The 22,968-nt window shown below is 37.1% G+C and overlaps 1 protein-coding gene across 5 annotated transcripts in view; it reads right to left on the bottom strand.

Annotated features, from left to right (window-relative positions):
- AHI1 (Abelson helper integration site 1) overlaps positions 1–18,190 on the bottom strand; it is an 88,335-nt gene extending 70,145 nt beyond the window's left edge. For 2 of the 5 annotated variants that reach the window (XM_039323487.1, XM_039323505.1), the window contains exons 1-11: positions 17,635–18,190; positions 16,368–16,433; positions 15,239–15,360; positions 12,543–13,141; positions 11,249–11,406; positions 9,865–10,084; positions 8,519–8,711; positions 7,766–7,861; positions 6,681–6,866; positions 3,520–3,675; positions 165–297 (exon numbers count right to left, since the gene is read on the bottom strand). In XM_039323487.1, coding sequence (XP_039179421.1) covers positions 165–297; positions 3,520–3,675; positions 6,681–6,866; positions 7,766–7,861; positions 8,519–8,711; positions 9,865–10,084; positions 11,249–11,406; positions 12,543–13,141; positions 15,239–15,360; positions 16,368–16,377 — 1,873 coding nt within the window. In that variant the 5' untranslated portion in view covers positions 16,378–16,433; positions 17,635–18,190. Of the gene's footprint in view, positions 1–164; positions 298–3,519; positions 3,676–6,680; positions 6,867–7,765; positions 7,862–8,518; positions 8,712–9,864; positions 10,085–11,248; positions 11,407–12,542; positions 13,142–15,238; positions 15,361–16,367; positions 16,434–16,956; positions 17,330–17,634 lie in introns of those variants that run through there. The other 3 variants (XM_039323515.1, XM_039323524.1, XM_039323497.1) reach the window with 2 other exon arrangements.
- Between the last annotated feature and the right edge of the window lie 4,778 nt (positions 18,191–22,968).

Below are 22,968 nucleotides of genomic sequence, written 5' to 3'. Positions count from 1 at the left end.
AGGAGAAAAAATTTAGAAGTACCCTTAGCATTTGGTTATATCTTAAATTTGAATAATCAATCAACTTTCAAAGATTAAAAAGAAGAAAAATTCCCTTCCAAACAGTTCACTGTATACACAGATGGTGTGTTAAAATAAAAATAGGCCTTGAAACTCTCACTTACAAACAACAGGATAACCATCTCTTCCTGCACAACCTGCTGCTAATGTTCGTCCATCTTCAGAGAAACGAATACAGAAACATCCCATGTCTCCTGCTTTTAAGGAAAAAAGGTATTTGTTTGGCAATCGACACACCTGTAGATCCAAAGTGAAACATTATTTGTAAGCTTGTTTAAATACAATGTGTTTGTGTGTGTGTATGTATATATATACATACATACATACATTTGCAGTATGCATGCACTGTATGTATGTGTGTATACAGTATGTATGCATATTTGTGTGTACATATATATATATATACACACACACACATATATATGTGTATGTATATATATATATATGTATATAGGTCTTTGGTTGTTCGGGTTTTCTCCCGCGTAAAATTGGAAGTGTCTTGGCGACGTTTCGACGAAGTCCCATTCGTCATCTTCAGGCTGGTGTTTTCAGCTTCGTGCTTCGAGCAGCAATTTGCTGCTCGAAGCACGAAGCTGAAAACACCAGCCTGAAGATGACGAATGGGACTTCGTCGAAACGTCGCCAAGACACTTCCAATTTTACGCGGGAGAAAACCCGAACAACCAAAGACCTACATACAAACACCCGCGAAAACCTCAGAAAACAAATATATGTATATATATATATATGGAAATATTTCATATTCATATAACAAATTATTTATGACACAGACTTCGGAGGAACAGAGGCTATGTCATCATGATTTGTTTATCTAAACTAAGGTCATATAAGGGATAGGCAAAAAAGGTAATGAAAAATTGCAAGCAGTGAAATTAGATATATATAAAAATCAGGAACACACCTAATATTTCTATGGAGATTCTCAGTCATCCAGGTCGTGGTTTTCCCAAAGAAGCTTTTTCAAGAGGTGACTGAAAAAACACTTTTGGGACACCTCAAATTTGGCACTTAATCTCTAAAGCAGTGCTTCTCTCCCACTTCCCTCTGCTCTGGTGAATTTTTCTTATGAGAGACCAAATTATATATCACACTACATGTATTTTAGTTTACAAAGAAAAAGCCACTGGGTCATCTTAACTTAGAATATGTTTTTGAATGGGATCCAGTCTCTTTTATTTTTACTTATACTGCCTTTCTCTATAAATGTTGCTTCCAGAAAATTGCATCCAGATTTGGAATACATTAGAGTTTGGGAAACAATAGGGTTTTTTTTTTTCCCCTCAGAAAAAAAGGTCAGTCATTTATCAGCACATCAATTTTGGCCCTGAACAAACATACAGTGGGGCAAAAAAGTTATTTAGTCAGCCACCAATTGTGCAAGTTCTCCCACTTAAAAAGATGAGAGAGGCCTGTAATTGTCATCATAGGTAGACCTCAACTATGAGAGACAAAATGAGAAAACAAATCCAGACAATCACATTGTCTGATTTGGAAAGAATTTATTTGCAAATTATGGTGGAAAATAAGTATTTGGTCAATATCAAAAGTTCATCTCAATACTTTGTTATATATCCTTTGTTGGCAATGACAGAGGTCAAACGTTTTCTGTAAGTCTTCACAAGGTTGGCACACACTGTTGCTGGTATGTTGGCCCATTCTTTCCTGCAGATCTCCTCTAGAGCAGTGATGTTTTGGGGCTGTCGCTGGGCAACACGGACTTTCAACTCCCTCCAAAGGTTTTCTATGGGGTTGAGATCTGGAGACTGGCTAGGCCACTCCAGGACCTTGAAATGCTTCTTACAAAGCCACTCCTTCGTTGCCTGGGTGGTGTGTTTGGGATCATTGTCATGCTGAAAGACCCAGCCACGTTTCATCTTCAATGCCCTTGCTGATGGAAGCAGGTTTGCACTCAAAATCTCATGATACAGGGCCCCATTCATTCTTTCCTGTACACGGATCAGTCATCACGATCCCTTTGCAGAGAAACAGCCCCAAAGCATGATGTTGCCACCCCCATGCTTCATAGTAGGTATGGTGTTCTTTGGATGCAACTCGGCATTCTCTCTCCTCCAAACACGAAGAGTTGTGTTTCTACCAAACAGTTCTACTTTGGTTTCATCTGACCATAGGACATTCTCCCAATCCTCTTCTGGATCATCCAAATGCTCTCTAGCAAACTTCAGATGGGCCCGGACATGTACTGGCTTAAGCAGGGGGACATGTCTGGCACTGCAGGATCTGAGTCCCTGGCGGCGTAGTGTGTTACTGATGGTTGCCTTTGTTACGTTGGTCCCAGCTCTCTGCAGGTCATTCACTAGGTCCCCCCGTGTGGTTCTGGGATTTTTGCTCACCATTCTTGTGATCATGTTGACCGCACGGGGTCAGATCTTGCGTGGAGCCCCAGATCGAGGGAGATTATCAGTGGTCTTGTATGTCTTCCATTTTCTAATTATTGCTCCCACAGTTGATTTCTTCACACCAAGCTGCTTGCCTATTGCAGATTCAGTCTTCCCAGCCTGGTGCAGATCTACAATTTTGTTTCTGGAGTCCTTCGACAGTTCTTTGGTCTTCACCATAGTGGAGTTTGGAGTGTGACTGTTTGAGGTTGTGGACAGGTGTCTTTTATACTGATAACAACTTCAAACAGGTGCCATTAATACAGGTAATGAATGGAGGACAGAGGAGCCTCTTAAAAAAGAAGTTACAGGTCTGTGAGAGCCAGAAATCTTGCTTGTTTGTAGGTGACCAAATAATTATTTTCCACCATAATTTGCAAATAAATTCTTTCCAAATCAGACAATGTGATTGTCTGGATTTGTTTTCTCATTTTGTCTCTCATAGCTGAGGTCTACCTATGATGACATTTACAGGCCTCTCTCATCTTTTTAAGTGGGAGAACTTGCACAATTGGTGGCTGACTAAATACTTTTTTGCCCCACTGTATTTTTAAATTTGGGATCACTGACATGCCAGTATGAATCTTGCAATAACTACATTTTACAATAGCATTTCATCTTTTTTTTTCCTCTACAACAAAAGGAGGAAAATGTACATAGGCTTAAAGCTTTTCTTTCAATTTCCACGCAGAATTCTGGGGATGAAATAGCAGTTCAGCACGTCCAAAGAAACAAAAAGATTAAAACTACTCAAACTATCATTAGTGTTCTAAATAGCAGTCTACTTTCTTAAATTTACTAAGTTAACTTTCTCCACTATTCGTATTTTAATAATACAGGTGTTGTATTTTTCTGCAAAAAAAAAATCTGCAATTCACCTAGTCATAAATAGTACTAGACATTTCTGAAATAAAAGCTGGAAAAGAAACTTCAAGTCCCTCCTGTTTTTACAAAGTTCATTTAAGTAAGATTGTAACAATAGTTTGATTTTTTTTAAAGGCTCATATCAAAGTGTATAAAAATCATCTGAAAATGTTTTTACCTGTCCAGGAAATTTTGACCATTTAAATGGTTCTTCCTTTTTCACTTGACTTCCAGAATTCAGTATTGTTTTGGATGTATCATTTCGTAGATCCAAGAATGATGTGCTATGATATTCTTGCTGAATGGCCATCATAGATCGCAAAGAAGGGTTTACCTAGAAAAAAAATATATGAAAACAATTTGATTTTAATACAAATTTTATAGAAATATGTATATAATAATGTAAAACAAAAAATATAAAATATGAAAAATATCAAGAAAATATAATGGACTGTTTAAAGCAGAGGAGGGCACATAAAAATATTCATATTAAAAGTAATTTCATTTAAGTAGATCCAACTACAAGTTCATCCAGGGTTAGTTAAAACACATGCATATATCACTTGATTTCTCCATCCTTAAAATATCGTATTAAGCATGTGATTATGTTCATTTGCAAATGCCTTTCATCAGATTACTACAGGTAGCCCTTGACTTACAACAGTTCATTTAGCGACCGTTTAAAATTACAACAGCGCTGAAAACAGTGATTTATGGCCATTTTTTTTTTTTATTAAAAGTTTTATAAATTTTACAAGAAAAACAAGAACAATACAGAACAAAAAACAACATATACAAAAGAAAAAAAAATTAAACAATACATATAAAAAAAAAACCCCCACCCCACACCCCTCCCAAAAACCCTCCCTTCCCCCCCCCTGAGCTTCCCAGAGCAGAATATAGGCTTAAGAAATAATAAAAAAAAAAATAAAAATTAAATTAAAAACTTTATATTTATATATATAAAAAAGATATCTATAATATATATAAAAATAAAACTTATGAAAAAGCTATATAATATTTTTGTATACCCAATCTAAATTGTATAAATTTTATCCATTTGTCCCAGATAGCAAAAAACTTCTCTTGCGTTTGTTGCTTTAAGAAAGCCGAAATCTTTGCCATTTCCGCCAGATAAGCTACTTTAAAAAACCATTCCTGCAATGTAGGCAAAGATTCCTTCTTCCAATATTGTCCAACTAACAGCCTCGCGGCTGTGATCAAGTTTAACATCAATACAACCTCCTTTGTATCACAATCTGTAACAATACCTAACAAAAATAATTGCGGAGTAAATTTTACCCTCCTTCTAAAAATTCTCTGGATATTCCACCATATTTTGATCCAAAATGCTTTTATCTCTCTGCATGACCACCAAATATGATAATAGGAAGCCTCCTTATAACCACATCTCCAGCATTTAGGTTGCACGTCAGGGTACATGTAAGACATTTTTTGTGGATCAAGGTGCCATCTATAAAACATTTTATAAAAATTCTCCCTTAAATTCTGTGCTTGAGTAAATTTGACATTTCTCACCCAAATAGTTTCCCAGGTGTCCAATGAAACTGGCTCACCAAAGTTCTGCGCCCATCTAATCATACAATCTTTAATTAGTTCCGTTTCTGAGTCCAATTCAACTAAAACCCCATAAATTCTCTTAATGTGGGTTTGTCTTTGATCCTTCAGTTGCTTAATAAGATTTTCATCTTCTCTAAGAAAACCCACCTTACAATCCATCTTCCATCTATCTAGTAGTTGCCTATATTGGAACCAAGAATAAGTAAAATTTTCTTGTGCTAATTCTTCCCGTGATTTTAATTGCCAGTTTTGTCCATCCCATTTAAGTAACTGTCTATAAGACACCATATCCATTTTAACCCCTCTTTTTATTCCTTCTATCGCATGCCAAGGTATAGCCCATAATGGTACTTTAAAATCACTTTTATAATATTTTCTCCAGATCCTAAGTAAAGAAATTCTTAAAATATGAGATTTAAAAGCCATTTTTCAGTTACGACCATAGCAGCATCCCCATGGTCACATGATCAAAACTCAGAAGCTTGGCAACTGACTCATATTTATGACTGTGTCTGTCCCAAGGTCACGAGATCCCCTTTTGCAACCTTCCGACAAGTCAACGGGGGAAGCCAGATTCACTTAACAGCCATGTTGCTAACTTAACAACTGTAGCAAGGAAGGTCACAAAACAGGGGAAAACTCACTTAAAGAAATGTCTCACTTAACAACAGAAATTTGGGGCTCAATTGCGGTCCTAAGTCAAGGACTACCTGTATTCATCCGGGATACAGATTTTATTCATTAACACCTATAGCTGCTCCGTGATGTCATGAAGTCACCAACTGAACCAATTTATACCACTAGTGTGACATGTCAAAAGTGTAGTAATTTCTGAAACCGGCAAGCTCATGTATTAAGGTCAGATTGTGCTACGGTAATAACTGTTTCCATGGAAGCATAAGGCATCTTTCTAGGCAGAAATAAGTGTTAGTATGAATACCCAATGAGACAAATCACTAAGGATAATCTCTCTGAGCACTATAAGATAGAGAGGCTGCTGTCTAAACCTATAGCCTTTAAATCACTAGCTATATCCAGCTACATGATAGCAATAAAATTACCATTAATCAACTTCACTAAAGCAAAATCTGACCAATACAGTCTCAGCTTTAGCAGTCTTCTTTAAAAAAAAAAAAAGAGAGAGGAAAACTTCCCAGGTAGGGCAACAGTTCGCTTAGAGACCATTCGAAGTTACAACAGCACCGAAAAAAGTGACTTATGACCACTGTTCACACTTATGACTGTTGCAGCCTGCCCGTGGTCATGTGATTTACATTTGGATGATGGATAACTGACTCACATTTATGACAATTGCAGTGTCCCGGGATCACACAATCCCCTTTTTCCAGCCTTCTGACAAGCAAAGTCAATGGGGAAACCAGATTCACTTAACTAACTTACTAATTTAACATCTTCAGTGATTCCCTTAACAAATGTGGCAAGAAAAGCCATAAAATGGGACAAAACTCACTTAACAAATTTCTCACTTAGCAACATAAATTGTGGTTGTAACTTGAGGGACTACCTGTATGTATGTATGTATGAATGAACAAACGTATACACACACACACACACACACACATACACACAAACTCTCTCTCTCTCACACACACACACACACACAAGAGACACTTCAGAATTTAACACAAGTGAAAATATTTTTCTCTTTGAGGCTAGTAATAAAAAGGCCAGGAAGGAAAAAAGGAAGATGTTATTTTGTCATGGTCACGCATTTTAAAGACACTTAAGTTAACATACATGATCGGGAAGTTTAATGCCTTTTACAGTCACATACAATGTTGAAGGATAATTCTTTCTAGGACATTTTGCCCACCAGTCATAAACTTCCACAACATGCAGTTGTGACCTGGTCCTTCGAGGAGGCGAGTACAACTGAAGACGTACTTTTCTACCAATGTTCAGAACTCCATTTGCACCAACAAGCTGAAAATGACAAAATAATTAAGATGGGTAAAAAACATACATTACACTGAGGTATTTTATTAATGAAAGGACAAATAACAGCACTCTAAAACCATGCATAACAAACGTGGTGTTGCAGCTAGGACCGGGGAGACCTAGAATCAACCCACCCTGACCATGAAAACTCATTAGGTGGTATTAAGGCTACTCTCTTTCAAGTCAATCTACCTCACAGGATTATTGTGAGGATGACATAAGCCCTCCCCAAGCTCTTTTGAGCTTCTAGGTATTAATAAATTGAAGCAATAACAATTAACAGTAGTTTAGTAATTGAAGTAACAATGAACCACAGGTTTCCTATCCGAAAAGACAATCAACATATGGACACAAACAGGTCATCTGATTAGTTACTGTTATGTCCCCTTTTATGTGAATTTACATGACAATCATCTCAGTACAATAAATGTTTTATCACATTAATTGGGGCTCACAATGACATCACACAACCAAGACACAGTTGATACTACTTTCTCATTAGTCTGGTGATTTTGCAACTTGTATTGCTGTCATCACTACTGACTCGGAAACAAACTGCTTTTGTGTTTCATTAAATGGTGCCAGAATAAATCCAGGAAAGCAAGCATAAATAGGCACCACGTATTTCATCAGAAATCCAAGCAGAAATAATTGCAAAGACGCTCCATCCAACTTTTCAATAATGGGGCTGGATGGATATATGATCTGCTATATTTTGCAAACTGAAATTGAAATGTGAACTGGTTGAAATATACCTTGACTAATCTTCTGTCTATATACAAAGTTTATTCTTTGACTATACGCAAAGCACTGTTTTGTTTATCTTTGCGCAGACTTGTTTAATGCTTCAGTACAATGTTTCCATTAAAATAAAAAATAAAAACCTTTAGAAATGCCCAACAGATTTTCCGAAAGCCACTTTCCTGAGCTTGAATATCAAAATTGGCCTTTGCATCACTCATGCTCAAAAAATCAAGGATCTGGAAGTAGAAAACATATTTTATTCGGTTTACATTTCTGTAATTACAGTCATAGAAAATATCAGTTCATTTTGCTGGATTTTTCTTAAACTTTTTGTACATATTAGTTTCTACGATGAAGACTTCTTGTGGCAAATATAATAAACAGCTGAGATATATAGGGGACAGCAATCTAAAACCTTCCTGTATTTGATGAATTTCAGATCTCACTCAGAATGCTATAAAAACAGTGGATGTGAGCTTCACCAAAAGAAAATGCTTTTAAAGGCGTATATGCAAACTAGATGTAGACTATTGTTATGGATCAAAGAAACTTCCCAGATGACACTCCTTTTGCTTTCATTCTAAATGTGCCTCCTTCCCTAGCAGCCAAGTATTCAATAAAGCAGTAAAACAGCTAATTGGGTTATTAGGAGACCTGAAAGTGAAATATTGTAACTCTCTGATGTTTCAAAATGGCCTAAGCACATCTTTAAATTTCACAAACTGCCCAAATTTTTTAAAATGAAAATGTTCTTATGCTTCCACCACCAAGAGTGCATCATTCCTAGACAATCCAGTACTGAAATTATGCATTTTACCCCTAAGAGGAAAGATAAAGTATTTGCCAGAAGGAACAGAAGATAAAATGGAAATGACCAATGAGTCATTCTGTACCTCAAAAAACAGAATTACTTTGGGGCTCCCTTCAGCATCTTGGAGAAAATAGTTAAAACGTTCATTGAATAGTATTTGTTCCTCCCATTCTGGTAGTGTTGATTTAAACTGTCTGAAATCGTAAGGCTGGGTCATAATAGGAAGAATATGCCCCACTTTCTCTTGTTCATAGAAGGATGAAACTTGTCGACTGCTACATAAAAACAATACATTCAACTGAGTTGTATCTTGTTTTTATTATAATTGTCTACAGAGTAAGTAGCTTTAATTTAATAGAAAAAGTGTTCAACATCCAACTATCAACCAGCTTAAACGACCCACTTCAAGGCATAATGAGATTTGTTTGTCTTTGGGTTGTCATTGGAGTCTTCCTTTGGATTGGTTCATATACTGGGCTAAGCCAAAAACAAACAAATAACATTGGGTATCAGCTTTATGAGCAAATCAAAATATAGTGAACTTATTCAGATTATTCTAAGCAAAGTCCAAACCACAATGAAATACAAAAAAGTGAATTAACGTGTGTTTGGTGCAGATCTAATGTTACAGAACATCACAGAAGAATAACCTTAGAGGAAAAAAATTCTTCATTTATTTGTTATCACTTAAAACCAATTCTTACAGATGGTTAAAACACTGTAGGCATACTGCAATGGAAAGTGCTTCATATCAAGCAGGCTAAAATTGTCAAAAGTTCAATGGAGCCTGTTCCCTGTAGAGTGTGCATAAGATAGTAGCAAATATTACAGATTAAGGAGTAAGTAATTTCTTTATTTTCCTCTTTTTAAATAGTGCAGATTAGATATAATACTGATTCCAGCTATGGTGCATTCTTGACCTTATCATCAAAACTCTTAATATGATCTTTCTGGAAAATCCCAAGATTATTATCCTGGAGAGAATCTGGGCATATTTTACAAGCTGCCCTATTTGAAATGAATGTTCATTACATCTATTGTTATCTGACCACCCAACAAACATACAAACAGTATTTGCATTAAATTCAACTGGCAATGGGAATTATTATTTGAAATTAAAAAAGAATGATAAATTCTTAAAACATCTCAAATTGCAATCCAAAATCCAAATACTGGCTCCATCTAAACCTGCTACACCATAGGAACCTCAAGTAAATGAGAATTATTGTGGTGCAGAAATAATTAAGGAATATTAAATAAGCTACATTTTTGACACATTTTTGTTTTGACACATTGAATGAACCTCATTTAATTGGGTTATTTATATCTATGCAGATCTTCAAAAACCATATGTTTATCTAAGCTTCTTATGGACAAATTAATTAACGCCAAGAATAAAAAAAATCTTCAGTAAGTCAGTAAAATTACCTATTCTCTTTCTTCACATATAAACCAGTTTTCACATCGATCACATGAATCTTAACCATTGGATGGGATACCATAAAATCAGTTTTAAGTCGATCAGTTCGATGGATATAAACCCCTAAAACAAGGTTATCATCAAAATCAGGTTTTGATTCTTGTGAAAGATTCCCAGCAGTCATGTGTAAGGTATTTTCTTTCATGTTTTCAGTATCTTCTTCTGGAGCTAGGAGAAAGAAAAAATAGGCTTTAGTAAAAATTGAGAACTACTGTTAAGTTTATTGCTGCAATTACCAGTAAACCTACAATTTAAAAATTTGTCTTAAATGAATTTTCAGTCAACTTATTTATTATGAGTCAGACATGATTTCCATACATAACAGCTGCTCTGAATGATTCAACAGCATGAACACTTTAACATAGAAAGTACTTCTGCCTAGGAACTGTCAGAAATCTTAGTGACTTCATGAAGAGGCAGGAATAAAACTGGCAGCCCCGACTAGACATGGCTAGGTACATTTAGGTTTTAAATTGTTAAGTGGATGTCTTAAGTCTCTCAAGACTTAAAATACACATTTCACCCTCTAAAACCCCACAATAAGGAGTTAAGTAAAGTTTTGTGCCACCTATCTCACACTTAGAGGAAACTCTAGCCAGTATTTATCTATCTATCTATCTATCTATCTATCTATCTATCTATCTATCTATCTATCTATCTATCTATCTATCTATCTATCTATCTATTTTCTACCTTATTTTTGCAAATAACTCAATAGCAAACATATCCAACATACTTTCTGCCTACTAATTTCCCCACAATAACCCTGTGAGGTGAGCTGGGCTGAGAGTGAGTCAATGGCTCAAGATTACCCAGCTAGTTAAGGTGGGACTTGAACTCATCATCTCCGGTTTTCTAGCCTGACGCCTTAACCCAGACAAATCAAACTTGCGACGTCATGTGATGTTGTGAGATGTATCGGAACTTTTTCCACATTGCCGGCAATGAGGTGGGCACGGTTTCCTATGATGCATCCGGCCCGTGGACTGGCAGTTTGACACCCCTGCCTTAACCACTAGACCAAACTGGCTCTCTTTATTATGTCTGATGTTATTAAAACAGCTCTACCAGCACCACTATTTACAAACACAACTCAACAGTGGGCATATATAACATCCTGGCCCAATGCTTGTGAAAATAGCCAGATCTTCTCAACTACAAGCAGGAGCCATTATCTCAATCTTGCTAATACAAAACCAGTGGATTCCTGTTCTGATCTTTAGGCCACAAAGATGATGCGATTTGGGCAACCTATACACACTACAGGCCTCTTAACTGAGAATTACTTCGGTTAGAAAACATTTAAAGGATTCTATTTCTAGTCACACAAACCTTTTGGGGATTTTCTTTTTGCTTTTTTGCCTTTAGTTTCCTGCTCTATTAACAGGTCACCTTCTTCAAATTTGGATACCAGTGGCTTTTCCAAAGATCTCTTTTTCTTGGTATTTTCTTCCTCTGGCTCATGTTGTAATTCAGAGAGGGACATTGCACTGAATGAAAGAAGTCATGTGGTTAACAAGGATATCTAGGATTTGAAATATACTCCCAGATTTAGTGATTTAATAATTACATTCTGTAACGCAGGCAAACAACGTACACATTCAAATTGGCTTGAATGGATTTAACTGAGACATCTCACCCCCACAGTTTGTTCGGGAAACGTTTATTGAAAATCTCATCCTATCAAGCTGGATCTGGGTTAGGATAAGCGCAGGATCATGATGAAGCACAAACTGAGGGATGGCATGGCTAAAAGTCTAAGCAACGTGACAAGGAAGTTATGACTTCATTCTTCGTTGCTACAGGTAGTCGTCAACTTATGATCAGTCGCTTAGTAATCGTTCAAAATTAAGACAGGCTTCCCAAAAGGTACTTAAAACTCTAAAGTTCTAGTGGCCTAAAGTCACATGACTGCATTTGAGGAGCTTGGCAAAAGGCCTGCATTTATGGCTGTTTGCAGTGTCATGTGGCCCTGTAACCACAATTTACATCTTGCCAAAAAATTTATTTATAGTTTAAATTGGGTATGGTTGGATTTGTAGTTTTTATGTATTGGAGTTAAAGTACTTTAAACTTTTTTTGGATGTATGTATAGTGGATTGATGTTCATTTAATTTGTATGTTTTTTTTGTTTCTTTAACCCTGTATTCAGCTCTGGGAAGGAGGGGGGGGTTATGGGGTGGGAGGGGGGGTATTTTATTGTAAAAAGTTTGTAAAAATTTTCAATAAAAAAAATAATTTCAATTTTCAGCAAAAACATTCCATAGTGAACAATGATTGTCACATTCACTTAATGACCATCACAAGAAAGGTCGAAAAAGCAGGTCTGTCATGTGGGTGACCTACCTTACAACTGTCATGACTTAGGAGCGTAATGGGCAGGCTCTCTATATCTCTTATCCAATCCAATTCCAACTACCTATTCTGTCATTTCCTCTTTACAAACCACGGTATAGTTTTGCAAGGAAACAAAAGTGGTTCACTGAATGTCTCCTCCCCCCAATGTGACAGAGTCATTATATTTTCTTTACAAAACCATATGGAATTATTTCTGATGTCAACAATAATGCAACCCAAACAGCTGTCACAAATCTTCCATCCACACATTTATCACTTACTATTATACCTAGTTTGAGATTCAGAGGAAACCAGTACTTCTTTTTTCTTTTTCTTCTTTTTTCTCACTTCACTGTTCAACATTGTTTCGTGGCTTTGATCGCTGGGAATGAATTCAGACATCTGTTCTTTCAGTTTCTTTTTTATTTTTTTCTTAATTGCACATGCTTCTTCCTCAGCCACTTGCTGTTCATAGGCTTGAATTAACTGTTCTTCTTCCTCATCTAATCCAGATCTGTCTCGCAGTCCACTCAAGGCACCTTTCACGTTGCTCTCCCCTTCCCAGTGAAATGCATCTGCTTGCAATACGCTTTCTGTTTTTTTCTTTGTAAAAACTTGAATCTGCTTTTCAGAACTATCTAACTTGGTTTCAGATATCTTTTCTTCCTCATTAAGTTGTTTCTGTAAGGCTGCCTTTTTCTTCTTCTGAAGCCTAACTTGCTTGCTTTCCCCTCTGCTAACAACATTGTTTGTTTCTTCTTTAATTGATGCTTTATCTCTCAACGTACATTTTGGAATCCGCGGACTACTTTCCTCGGAGTTATACGTTTTGTTTATAATTGGCTCATTTTCACTTCCTTTGGTCAGATGATTTTTTAATGTTTCCAGCTATAATCAAAACATTGGGAAGTCATTTTATCTGTATGCTATTATGCAATTATTATAAGAATAAGTACTATGTTTTGTTAATAGTTCACTTTTAGTGTTTGAAGGGGAACAATTAAAATTTACTTGCACTTCAAAAGTCAACCAACAGATGGAATTCATATAAAGTATGAAAAGATTATAGGTCTGAGCAAGTTTTTTTTAATGTAACTCTTATAAGAAAAAGCCCCTGCAAAATTGCTCTGTCAGCATGCCATGCTGAAAAACATACATTCAAGTATAATGAAAAGAATATGCTATGCTTATACTTAACATAAATATTACTTGTGGAAAAGATATAATTTACTGACCACGGACCTAGTAACTGAAATAATATTTAACAAAAAAAGCTTATAATAATCAAGATAGTTTAAACATTTGATTTTCAAACTTTTTAAAAGGGATATATCCACACTGCAATCTGGTAATCTGAAATACAATACACAGAATCATATGCATTTCTTTTATATTAGATATATTTTGTCAGAAGACTGAGCAACCAAATTCAATTTCTAATCATAACTTTTGGAAATAATTAAAACTTATTTATAAATATGTACATCCTATTTGAATTCTGTAAAAATTCTGATTTATTTTGTCTAAACTATTCTATTTTTTATTCCTTTCCTAATCACCTTCTGATGTTTTCTGTATTAACTATAACATTAATTTCTTAATCTCGCTCCCAATTCATTTTTGTCTCAAAAGAAATCTTGTCATTCTCTTCTTAAGGCCACTGGAGACTGGTTTTGTATAATTATTCTTTGGAATTCATGCATACTTATTCCAAGACTTCACTTTATTTAGATAATAAAAAACATGTTTCATTTAGAATTATTATTATTATTAATGATAATTGTTCAGGAAAATCCTGTGGACTTTTAGTGCCTGCATTGTTTATTTAGAATATTTTCATTCAATTCTATATTAGACCAAATTTCAGGACAATGTCCAGCATAAATATGCACAAAAGTTTCTCAAATCTGTACAAAAAAAAAAGCACAATGGAAAAATAATAAATACTGAATCAGGATTACAAGAAATACACATTTTTGAGAGACAAAGTAATGAAAGGATTATGAAGAAAAGAGGACTAAAATCAGTATTTGCTGAAAAATATGTTCTGAAAGCTTCCTAAACTTATTCTGCCAGCAAAAAAATAAAAATAAATCAAATTCTCTTTGAATTTATGTATTTGTAATCCCTAAAAATGCACATTGATCACAAGCATGCCAAATCAGACAAGGAAATAAATTAGGGAATATGCAAAACATACCATTCTGAGGTCAAACTTTAAGGAGAATTTTGCTGAATTTCTCCTTTTGGACCATACAGAGTTGGCCATTCCAGGTATTACAATAATTTCCCTGGATTAAAAGCCACATTCCCCTTGGTTATTCTTCCTATTCCATTTGCTGCCCTCATCCTGTACCCTACCATGTGCAGAGATCCTTAACCTTCAGAGCATATTTTCAGGATACAAAAATCATAACCGTAGATGAAGGGATGTGAATAAAGATTGCATATTGTGTTCATTTAGTCTGAAAATGTCTCTTTGAAACACAACTTCTCCCTACCAGGCAACTTTTCCTGGAGGCCAATCATAACTTTCAAACTTGTGGTACAAGGAAAAGGATAAAGCAGAATCATGACATCCCACTTTAATAGCCCTATAGAAACACGTTTTAAATCTCAAAGTATATTTTCAAGTTAGGTTTTTTTTCTCTCTAAAATGGAGAAAATAATATAGGGTGAAGGTATGAATCTATAAAGCAGATATGTCAAACTCACGACATCACGTGACATCACGCAACGTATCGGGACGGTTTTGCCATTGCCAGCAATGGGATGGGCGTAGCTTCTGCGTGACGCATCCAGCCCATGGGCTGGCAGTTTGACACCCCTGCTATAAAGCTTCATCAATCCATGTCCTTCAAAATGTATTGACCCTGCAAAGACCAATCAAAACTCCCTGACACTATTTATGAAAGTGAATTTAGAAAGATTATGCTTTACTTTTCTGAAGCAACAAACATTTATTCATAAGTATATCCAACTCACCACAATATTCTCTGGGATGCTTATCTGTTTTTTTTTAATTTTCTTTTTATCAATTAGACCAGCATGATTCTTGAATATTTCTTCAAAACGAACCTTCGTTTTTGCCTTGGCTTCGCTCTCAACTGGGAAGTTTAAAATACAATTTGATAACTTGGTTTATTAGATAAGACAGACTATCACATTTCCAAATAATATATAAAAGAACTTAGAATGAACAATTCCATGCACAGAATTGTAAAAAACAAAGAAATATAGCAGGCCTTATTGTAAAAAGGAACAGATAAGTAACAGATGGCTTCAGAGTATCTGAATACATAAGTGTCACATATGTCTTATGGGCCACCATTAACATCTTTATATCATCGGTATCCAACCTTTTGGCTTGCCTGGGCTGCATTCAGAGAGGAGGAATTGTCTTGGGCCATATATAAAATATATAATTGATATATATAAATCACATACAGTAATAGTATTAAACGTTTACAATCTTGTGGGGCCACATTACTAGCTTTCCAGGGCTGCATGCAGTCCATAGGCCATGGGTTGGACATGTCTGCTTTACTCATACAGTAACTGTATAAAATTCTAGGCAGTTCACAATATCAGTAAAATATAGAAATATAAAAAATAAACAATAAAGAATTACAGCAATAACAGAAATATGTAAGAACAGCATGAGAACATTGAAAGTTTATTTATTTATGAGACTTATATACCGCTTTAAGTGCAAGCACTCTCTAAGCGGTGTCCACCAGTAAGCAATGTATATATATATATTTACATTGCCCCCAACAATCTGGGTCCTCATTTTACCTACCCCGGAAGGATGGAAGGCTGAGTCAACCTTGAGCAGGTAAGATTTGAACCGCTGACCTGCTGAACACAGTCAGCTAAAGTGGCCTGCAGTACTGCACTCTAACTGCTGCGCCACCTCGGCTCTTATTTTCCTATTAAAGTTCTCTTTAATAGGAAAATTAAAGAGTAAGGAAGTCAGAAAAGTCTGCACCAGAAATAATATTCTTTAAAGCAAGAAAACGTAAAGTAAATAGTTTTGTTTTGGATTGTTTTCTAAAAACACACACAATTGTTATAGATTGTACAAAATATATCAAAACATTAAAGTTTGCACCTGCTGGCATTTTCACATCTCTCAAATATGAAACTATTATACTTTTCTTTGTCCAAGTTCTTCATTCTGCATATAAAAACAGAATATATGTTGCTATTAATGAAAAGAACAGTTGTGTCCAATCACAATAAACAAAACAATACCAAAATGTTTTGTAAGGTTATTCACTATAAAATCAATGGTTATTTACAGTATTAGACTAAGACAGGAAGACAGTTTCAAGTTCATCTCCAGCCTAGCTCTCTCTGGGCTGTTATTAGCTCACAACCCAGCCCACAATACTCTCAGAACTGTTGAGAGTATAAAATTGGAGGTAGGAATACTTTGTATGTAGTCTTAAAACGTCTGAAGTAGACAACAGCATTCTGTTGAAGCTGCTTCGTGTACTTTATTTCACCAGTTCACAAAAAGTTACCAACCCGATTTCCAAAAACGATTGTAACACAGTATAATATTATCTGTCAATGCATAACCAATTAAATACAACGCCTATTGCAAGATCAAAACGTTAAAAACATTATCTGGTCAACCGGAGGTCCTAGGGTTGTTTTAGATTTCCCTCATGCAATATGGGACGAGGGTGCAATACCTGGGTCCTTCCAAGACATCTGACCTCTCCAGATGTTACTAAACTCCTAATTTCAAGAAGCCAGAGTCACCCGACATTGGATGCGTCGGCTCAGTTAACACCCGGAAGGCCACGTGTTTCCCACATTCGGATTACACACTGGCGTCAAAGGGTTCTGCGCCTGGGGCTGTGCACGCGTAAGCCCTAACAACCATCAACCGGCATCATCACAAAGAGAGGCTGCAATCAACCCGGTTGAACATTCGGTGAAATCCCCACTTCGTCGGCTTTCTGCCCTCCTGAAAGGCTTCTGCACCCTACAGAACCACAAGCGTTTTCAGACTCGGGTCCAGCCCTCCACGGGGACCAAGCCAGGCAGTAAGCAGATCTGGGCCCAATTACCCACCCACCCCTCCTCCCTCCCTCCCGGCAGCGATCCCGCTCTGCAGGTTGAGCAAAGCGGGATGGGAGGGGGTTACTTTTGATTTACAGTCCTGGCTAACGGACGAAGCAGCCGGGATCACTGATCTCGGGTTGTGTAAAGGAAGGAAACAAAATGCCTCCCCCCAGCGCAGGCGCCGGGCTCTTTAAGCGCAGCCCCCTCGCCCTCCTCAGCTGGAAGGGTGCGACAAAGGAACACGCCCCCTGCCAAAGCCAAAGCCCACACCCGCAAACGGCAACCCCAACCCGGATACCTACCGCCGGAGGCGCGGCGGAGGGCGGGCGAGGGGAACCAAGCGACCCCGCAGCGAAAGCAGGAGGAGTCCGCGGCCGGGAGGGAGGAGCGGCACGGCGCACCCACGTGACCCCTCAGGCAAAGCTTGGCTGGCGGAGGCCAAGCTGCCTGTCAAGAGCGTCTGAGCTCTTCCAAGCTTCTTGTGTATTGGCCGGCGGACCTCTTCTTCTCGCCAAAATATTGCAGAGAATACAGTACCGCAATCACATTTTTTTTCTGAAGGAATGACAGCATTGCTTCGGGATTAGGGAAAGGAGCTGGGCGAGTTGGCATAATTAGGAGACCATGCTGAAAAAGAGCGAGCGGGGGTCTAATCCCTGTTTCTCGACCTCTGCCATTTCAAGATAGGTGGACTTCTGCTTCCAGAATTTTGGAAGTTGAAGCCTACACATCTTAAAAGTTATTGGGGTTGAGAAATATTGGTCTATCCTGTGCCTTACCTCATCTGGAGAGGCTTGCTTAAGATTAAGTTAGCGAGATTTCAAGATCTTTATATTTTACATTTTAACCTTCTTTGAATAAAGTAAATATTATATCCCCCCCCCCAAAAAAAATCAAAGAAGCTAGAATTACAGTTCAATAAGGTATCTTTAATGCTAGGGGAAAATATGGAATTTTGGAAACTGCAAACAATATAAATTTTATTTATAAACTTAACGTTGTAAAGATTGTAAGATATAAACTTAATTAAGGCAGAGTCTTTTTGAATGCTTTGAAATAATATCTTTCAAACTTAGCAACATTAAGGTGTGTGGACTTCAACAACTTAAAAGTTGCCAGATTTGAAAAATGGGAACTTAAAACATTTCTTCCGAGTTTGCCACCTAGGCAGAGTTGTCTTTTATAAGATAAACTCAGAAAGGTCAGACTGCCCAAGGAGCTGCTGATACAGTCCTACAAAGGAATTATTGAGTCTGTCATTTGCACCTCTATAACTGTCTGGTTTGGCACTGCAACCAAACAAGTCAGACACAGAGTTCAACAAATAGATAGAACTGCAGAAAAACAATTGCTACCAGTCTGCCTTCCATTGAGAACCTACATATTGCACAAGCCAGAAAGAAGGCTATGAAAATATCTATAGACCCCTCATATCCTGGACATAAACTATTTCAACTTCTTCCCTCAAGACGATGCTATAGGACATTGCACACCAGAACAACTGGACATGAGGACAGTTTTTCCTCTATGCCGTCACTCTGCTTAACAACTAATTCCTACAACACTGTCAAACTACTTAGTAAAGCTGCATTACTATGATACTCCTCATCTTTCCTATTACCTATCATGTCTATAACTTTGTTGCTTGTATGTTACAATGTATATTGTTTTTAGTATCCTAGTATTATTTATGTTGTTTGCTTAGCTAGAACTCCATGACTATCACTAAGTGTTGCATCTTATGATTTATGATGAAGTGTTATATTTTATGATTTATGATGAATGTATTTTCATGTTGTTTATGATCATGATTATCACTATTACTTGTATGTACACTGAGAGCTTATGCACCAGAGACAAATTCCTTGTGTGTCCAACCACACTTGGCCAATAAAGAATTCTACTGTATTCTACTTTCCTGCTTCCTGATTGTTATATGTAATCTCTACCACTGCTTTCCAATCTCTCCACAGTATGCTGGCATGACACCTGCAGTTTGCAGACATTGAGAATGAAGCATCATAAAATTTGCCTCACCATCCACATTTATCTGTCTGTTTATCTATTTACCTATCTTTATATCTTTTTATCCAATCTTCATTATTTTTATAAATAACCCTAACTCACAAAAACAACTCTGTGAATGGGGGAGTTGGGCTGAGAGAGAGTGACTGATCCAAAATCATCTAGCTGGCTTTCATGCCTAAAATGGAACTAGAACTCACAGTTCTCTGATTTCTAGCCTGCTGGCTTAACCACTAAACCAAAGTGGCTTTTTGTTAATTTCAATCTTACATTCATGACTTAGGAGGCTTACAGTTAAAATATAAACAGTACCAAAAAGATTAAAAAATAAATAAAACAGCCGTATAAGCAATGCAACTTTGCGAACAATTAATCAAAAGCTATACAATACAGTCACGTGGAGAGCCAAGCCATTCAAGAATAGTGCAGGCATTTTATGGGCTCTGAACACTCTCCAGCTCCCAGGCCAAGTGGCAAAGGCATGTCTTCAAGGCCTTCTGGAGGGCCAGCAAGGTTGGAGCCAGACAACATGAGGGGAAATGATGTTCCATGGAGGGCAGCTGCAGCATCAGAGAAGTCCCCCCCTCCAATCCTGGGTTTCACCAAATAACATTCTCTTATGGATAGAACAAGCAACAAGCCTCTTTGACTGAATCTGATGGGGTGGGCAGATATCCCTGGGGAAAGATGGTCCCTCAAACAGTCTTTATAGCAGTGTTTCTCAACCTTGACAATTTTAAGGCATGTGGACTTCAACTCCCAGAATTCCACAGCCGGCATTGCTGGCTGTGGAATTCTGGGAGTTGACTCCACATGCCTTAAAATTGTCAAGGTTGAGAAACACTGCTTTATAGATTATTACCAGCACCTTGAATTGGACCTGGAAGCAAATTGGCAGCCAATGCAGCTTACGGAAAAGGGGTATAATGTGCACATCTAATTGTCCAGTCTGCTTCATTTTACACCAACTTAAGCTTCCAAATATTGTTCAAAAGCAGCTTCAAATAGAGGTTATTGTAGTAATCCATGCAGGTGATCAGGGCATAAGTCACTGAGTAAAAAAAATCTGATGCAGAAATGAACACAGCTGATGCATAACTTGAACTGCTACCTACTCTTTGAGTAGGAGTCGCAAGTCCAAAAGGACCCCAGATTGGGTACCTGGTTGCTTGAGGAAATGCAACCCCATCCGAAACCAAAGATGGTAAATTCTTAGATCCATGTGGCCCCCAAACCCCAAACCACTCAGTCTTTCCAGGGTGAAGCTGAAGCCTCTTGTTCCCCATCTAAACCCCAAAACCTCTAGTTCAGGGGTAGGCAACCTTGGCTCTTTTATGACTCAGGAATTCTGGGAGTTGAAGTCCGCGAGTCATAAAAGAGCCAAGGTTGCCTATCCCTGCTCTAGATACTGAGGTAGGATGTTGGCAGGATTGCTTACTTCAACAGGGAAGAAATAATATAGCTGGGTATCATCTGTCTAAAATCTTTAAAAGATTAAATAGACTTTAAATCAGCAAAGCAATGAAATGAATAATTCCTTTGATGCTGCTTGTACAGGTGATAGAGTATTCATTGGCTGTACTACTTTATACCACTTTGGTGATCTCCCTGGGGTAAAAGAAAGGAAAAGAAATTGATAATTGCCTTATATTCATTGGTTTAGTGAACATCTCCATGTCTTATATCTGGATTGTAACTTACTGGAAATGGTCAGTCTAATATAATTTCACCAGAAATGACTGCACTAATCATCTGTAATCCAGTTAATTTAGGTAGGGTAGCAGGAAATAGATAGAAGGCTCCAGAATTTCTAGGAAAACCTATATTAGAGCTTAAAACTAGAAATGCAGTTATTACTCTTTTTAAACAGAAAAATAAAAATAATGCTTAACTACACTGCCGTCTTTGTAGGCTGTTGTTGTTTTTCCTAAGCTATTTTAACAATATGATGGAATATTTACCTACTGCTTTTCTTTTCTTTATTTGTTTTGTGTGTGTGTGTGCTTACATGCTAAGCAAAGCAATTGAATTTTCCAATAGTCAACCACATTGTTTATTCAAATATTTGTCCTCCCACTGAATCCTGCAGCACATGTGAGATAGAGAGGCAGAGGGAGTGTAAATATAATCCTTTAGCAACTTAGATAAGGATTTTCACCAGGTACAATTCCATCCCAGAAAATAAGCTATTTTGTTTTAGAGTAAATGTCAACAATCAGAAGAAAGTCAAGTTTCCAGAGGATGATTTGCTGACGGATGTGAATTCAGATCCTAAAATTATTGTTAAAAATGGGTAGAGAGTCTTTGTTGAAGAAATGCATCATTTAGAACAGAGGTCCCCAATCCCCGATCTGTGAACCAGCACTGGTCCACAGCATGCCAGCAACCAGGCCATGCAAACAAGTGAAGCCCCATCCATCGGATGCAAGCAGCACGTAAAACGACACTTCCACCGGTCTGCGGAAAAACCTTTCTTTACAGAATCAGTCCCCGATGACCAAAGGTTGGGGACCACCAATTTAGAATAGTTTATAATTCTATCCGGTATGTGCAGTATTAAAAGAAAGGAAGCACAAAGTGCCAGTATCGTGTACTGTAATAATTTTTGATTTCTAGATGCTTTCCAACATGTAGTTAAAATTACAAATAACATCAAATGATGTTATTATTTTAACAGTTTCTTGACTTATTTTGAGCATTATGTTGAGTATTGTAATAAGCAAGCCCAGAAGAACTCGGATCTCAGGATTCAGTTGCTGGCTGAGTAAAGCTGCTAGGTTTGACTCTTCTCCCCCCTCCCCCAATTTTTCACTCTGTGCAACATACAATTTTTTTTTATTTCATTTTTTTTTATTCTGCTCTCATTATTTTTGTAAATAATTCAAGACAATGCATGGGCCTAATACTCCTTCCTCCCAATTTTCCCCACAATAACAAGCTATGAGATAAACGGCAGGCTTTCATGCCAAAAGTGGGACTAGAATGGATAGTCCCCTAGTTTCTAGCCTGGGTGGAAATTACAATATCATTTTAAAAAAATAGGTAATTAAGTATGGTTTACCTATATACATTCCACCAGGTTTTGGACAAATCTTAAATGCAATCAGACGTAATCACTGCATCATACAAGATCCCAAGCACATGTCAAAAGCCTAATTTCACAAATCCATTTGTAAATAGATACGAGGTTAACACAGCTGTTTGACCTATCTTCTTTTTTTCCTTTCTTTTTTTTGTCCTAATTCTCATACCCCTTCCCCCCAAAGGGAACTTCTGAAACCTCAAAAACCTGCAGACTATGTGGTCATGCCTATCATGTAGAATTGAAATATAAGCAGACTTAGCATAATTTAATCCATTTAATACAGTTTTTGAATTTTTCTTACAGGGTGTGGGGGTCATTTTGTATTCATACGTGATTATATTTGCATGTAGATCTTTTAAGAATATTGTTTTCATACCCCCTAGGGTTTATTTCCTTCAACCTAACATACGAGAAGGGCACCTAAATGATTCACAAAGCTCATGCATCACCACTATCCAATAAAACTTTAAGTAAGCCAAGGAATTAAAATCTGGTTTACTCTTATTTCCAGCCCAGTACAATCACG

This window comes from Crotalus tigris, unplaced genomic scaffold (assembly GCF_016545835.1).
Source record: "Crotalus tigris isolate CLP2741 ecotype Arizona unplaced genomic scaffold, ASM1654583v1 scf7180000017611.44802233496:7321179, whole genome shotgun sequence".
Classification (NCBI taxonomy): domain Eukaryota; kingdom Metazoa; phylum Chordata; class Lepidosauria; order Squamata; family Viperidae; genus Crotalus; species Crotalus tigris.
This window is presented reverse-complemented; position numbering and strand designations above follow the sequence as displayed.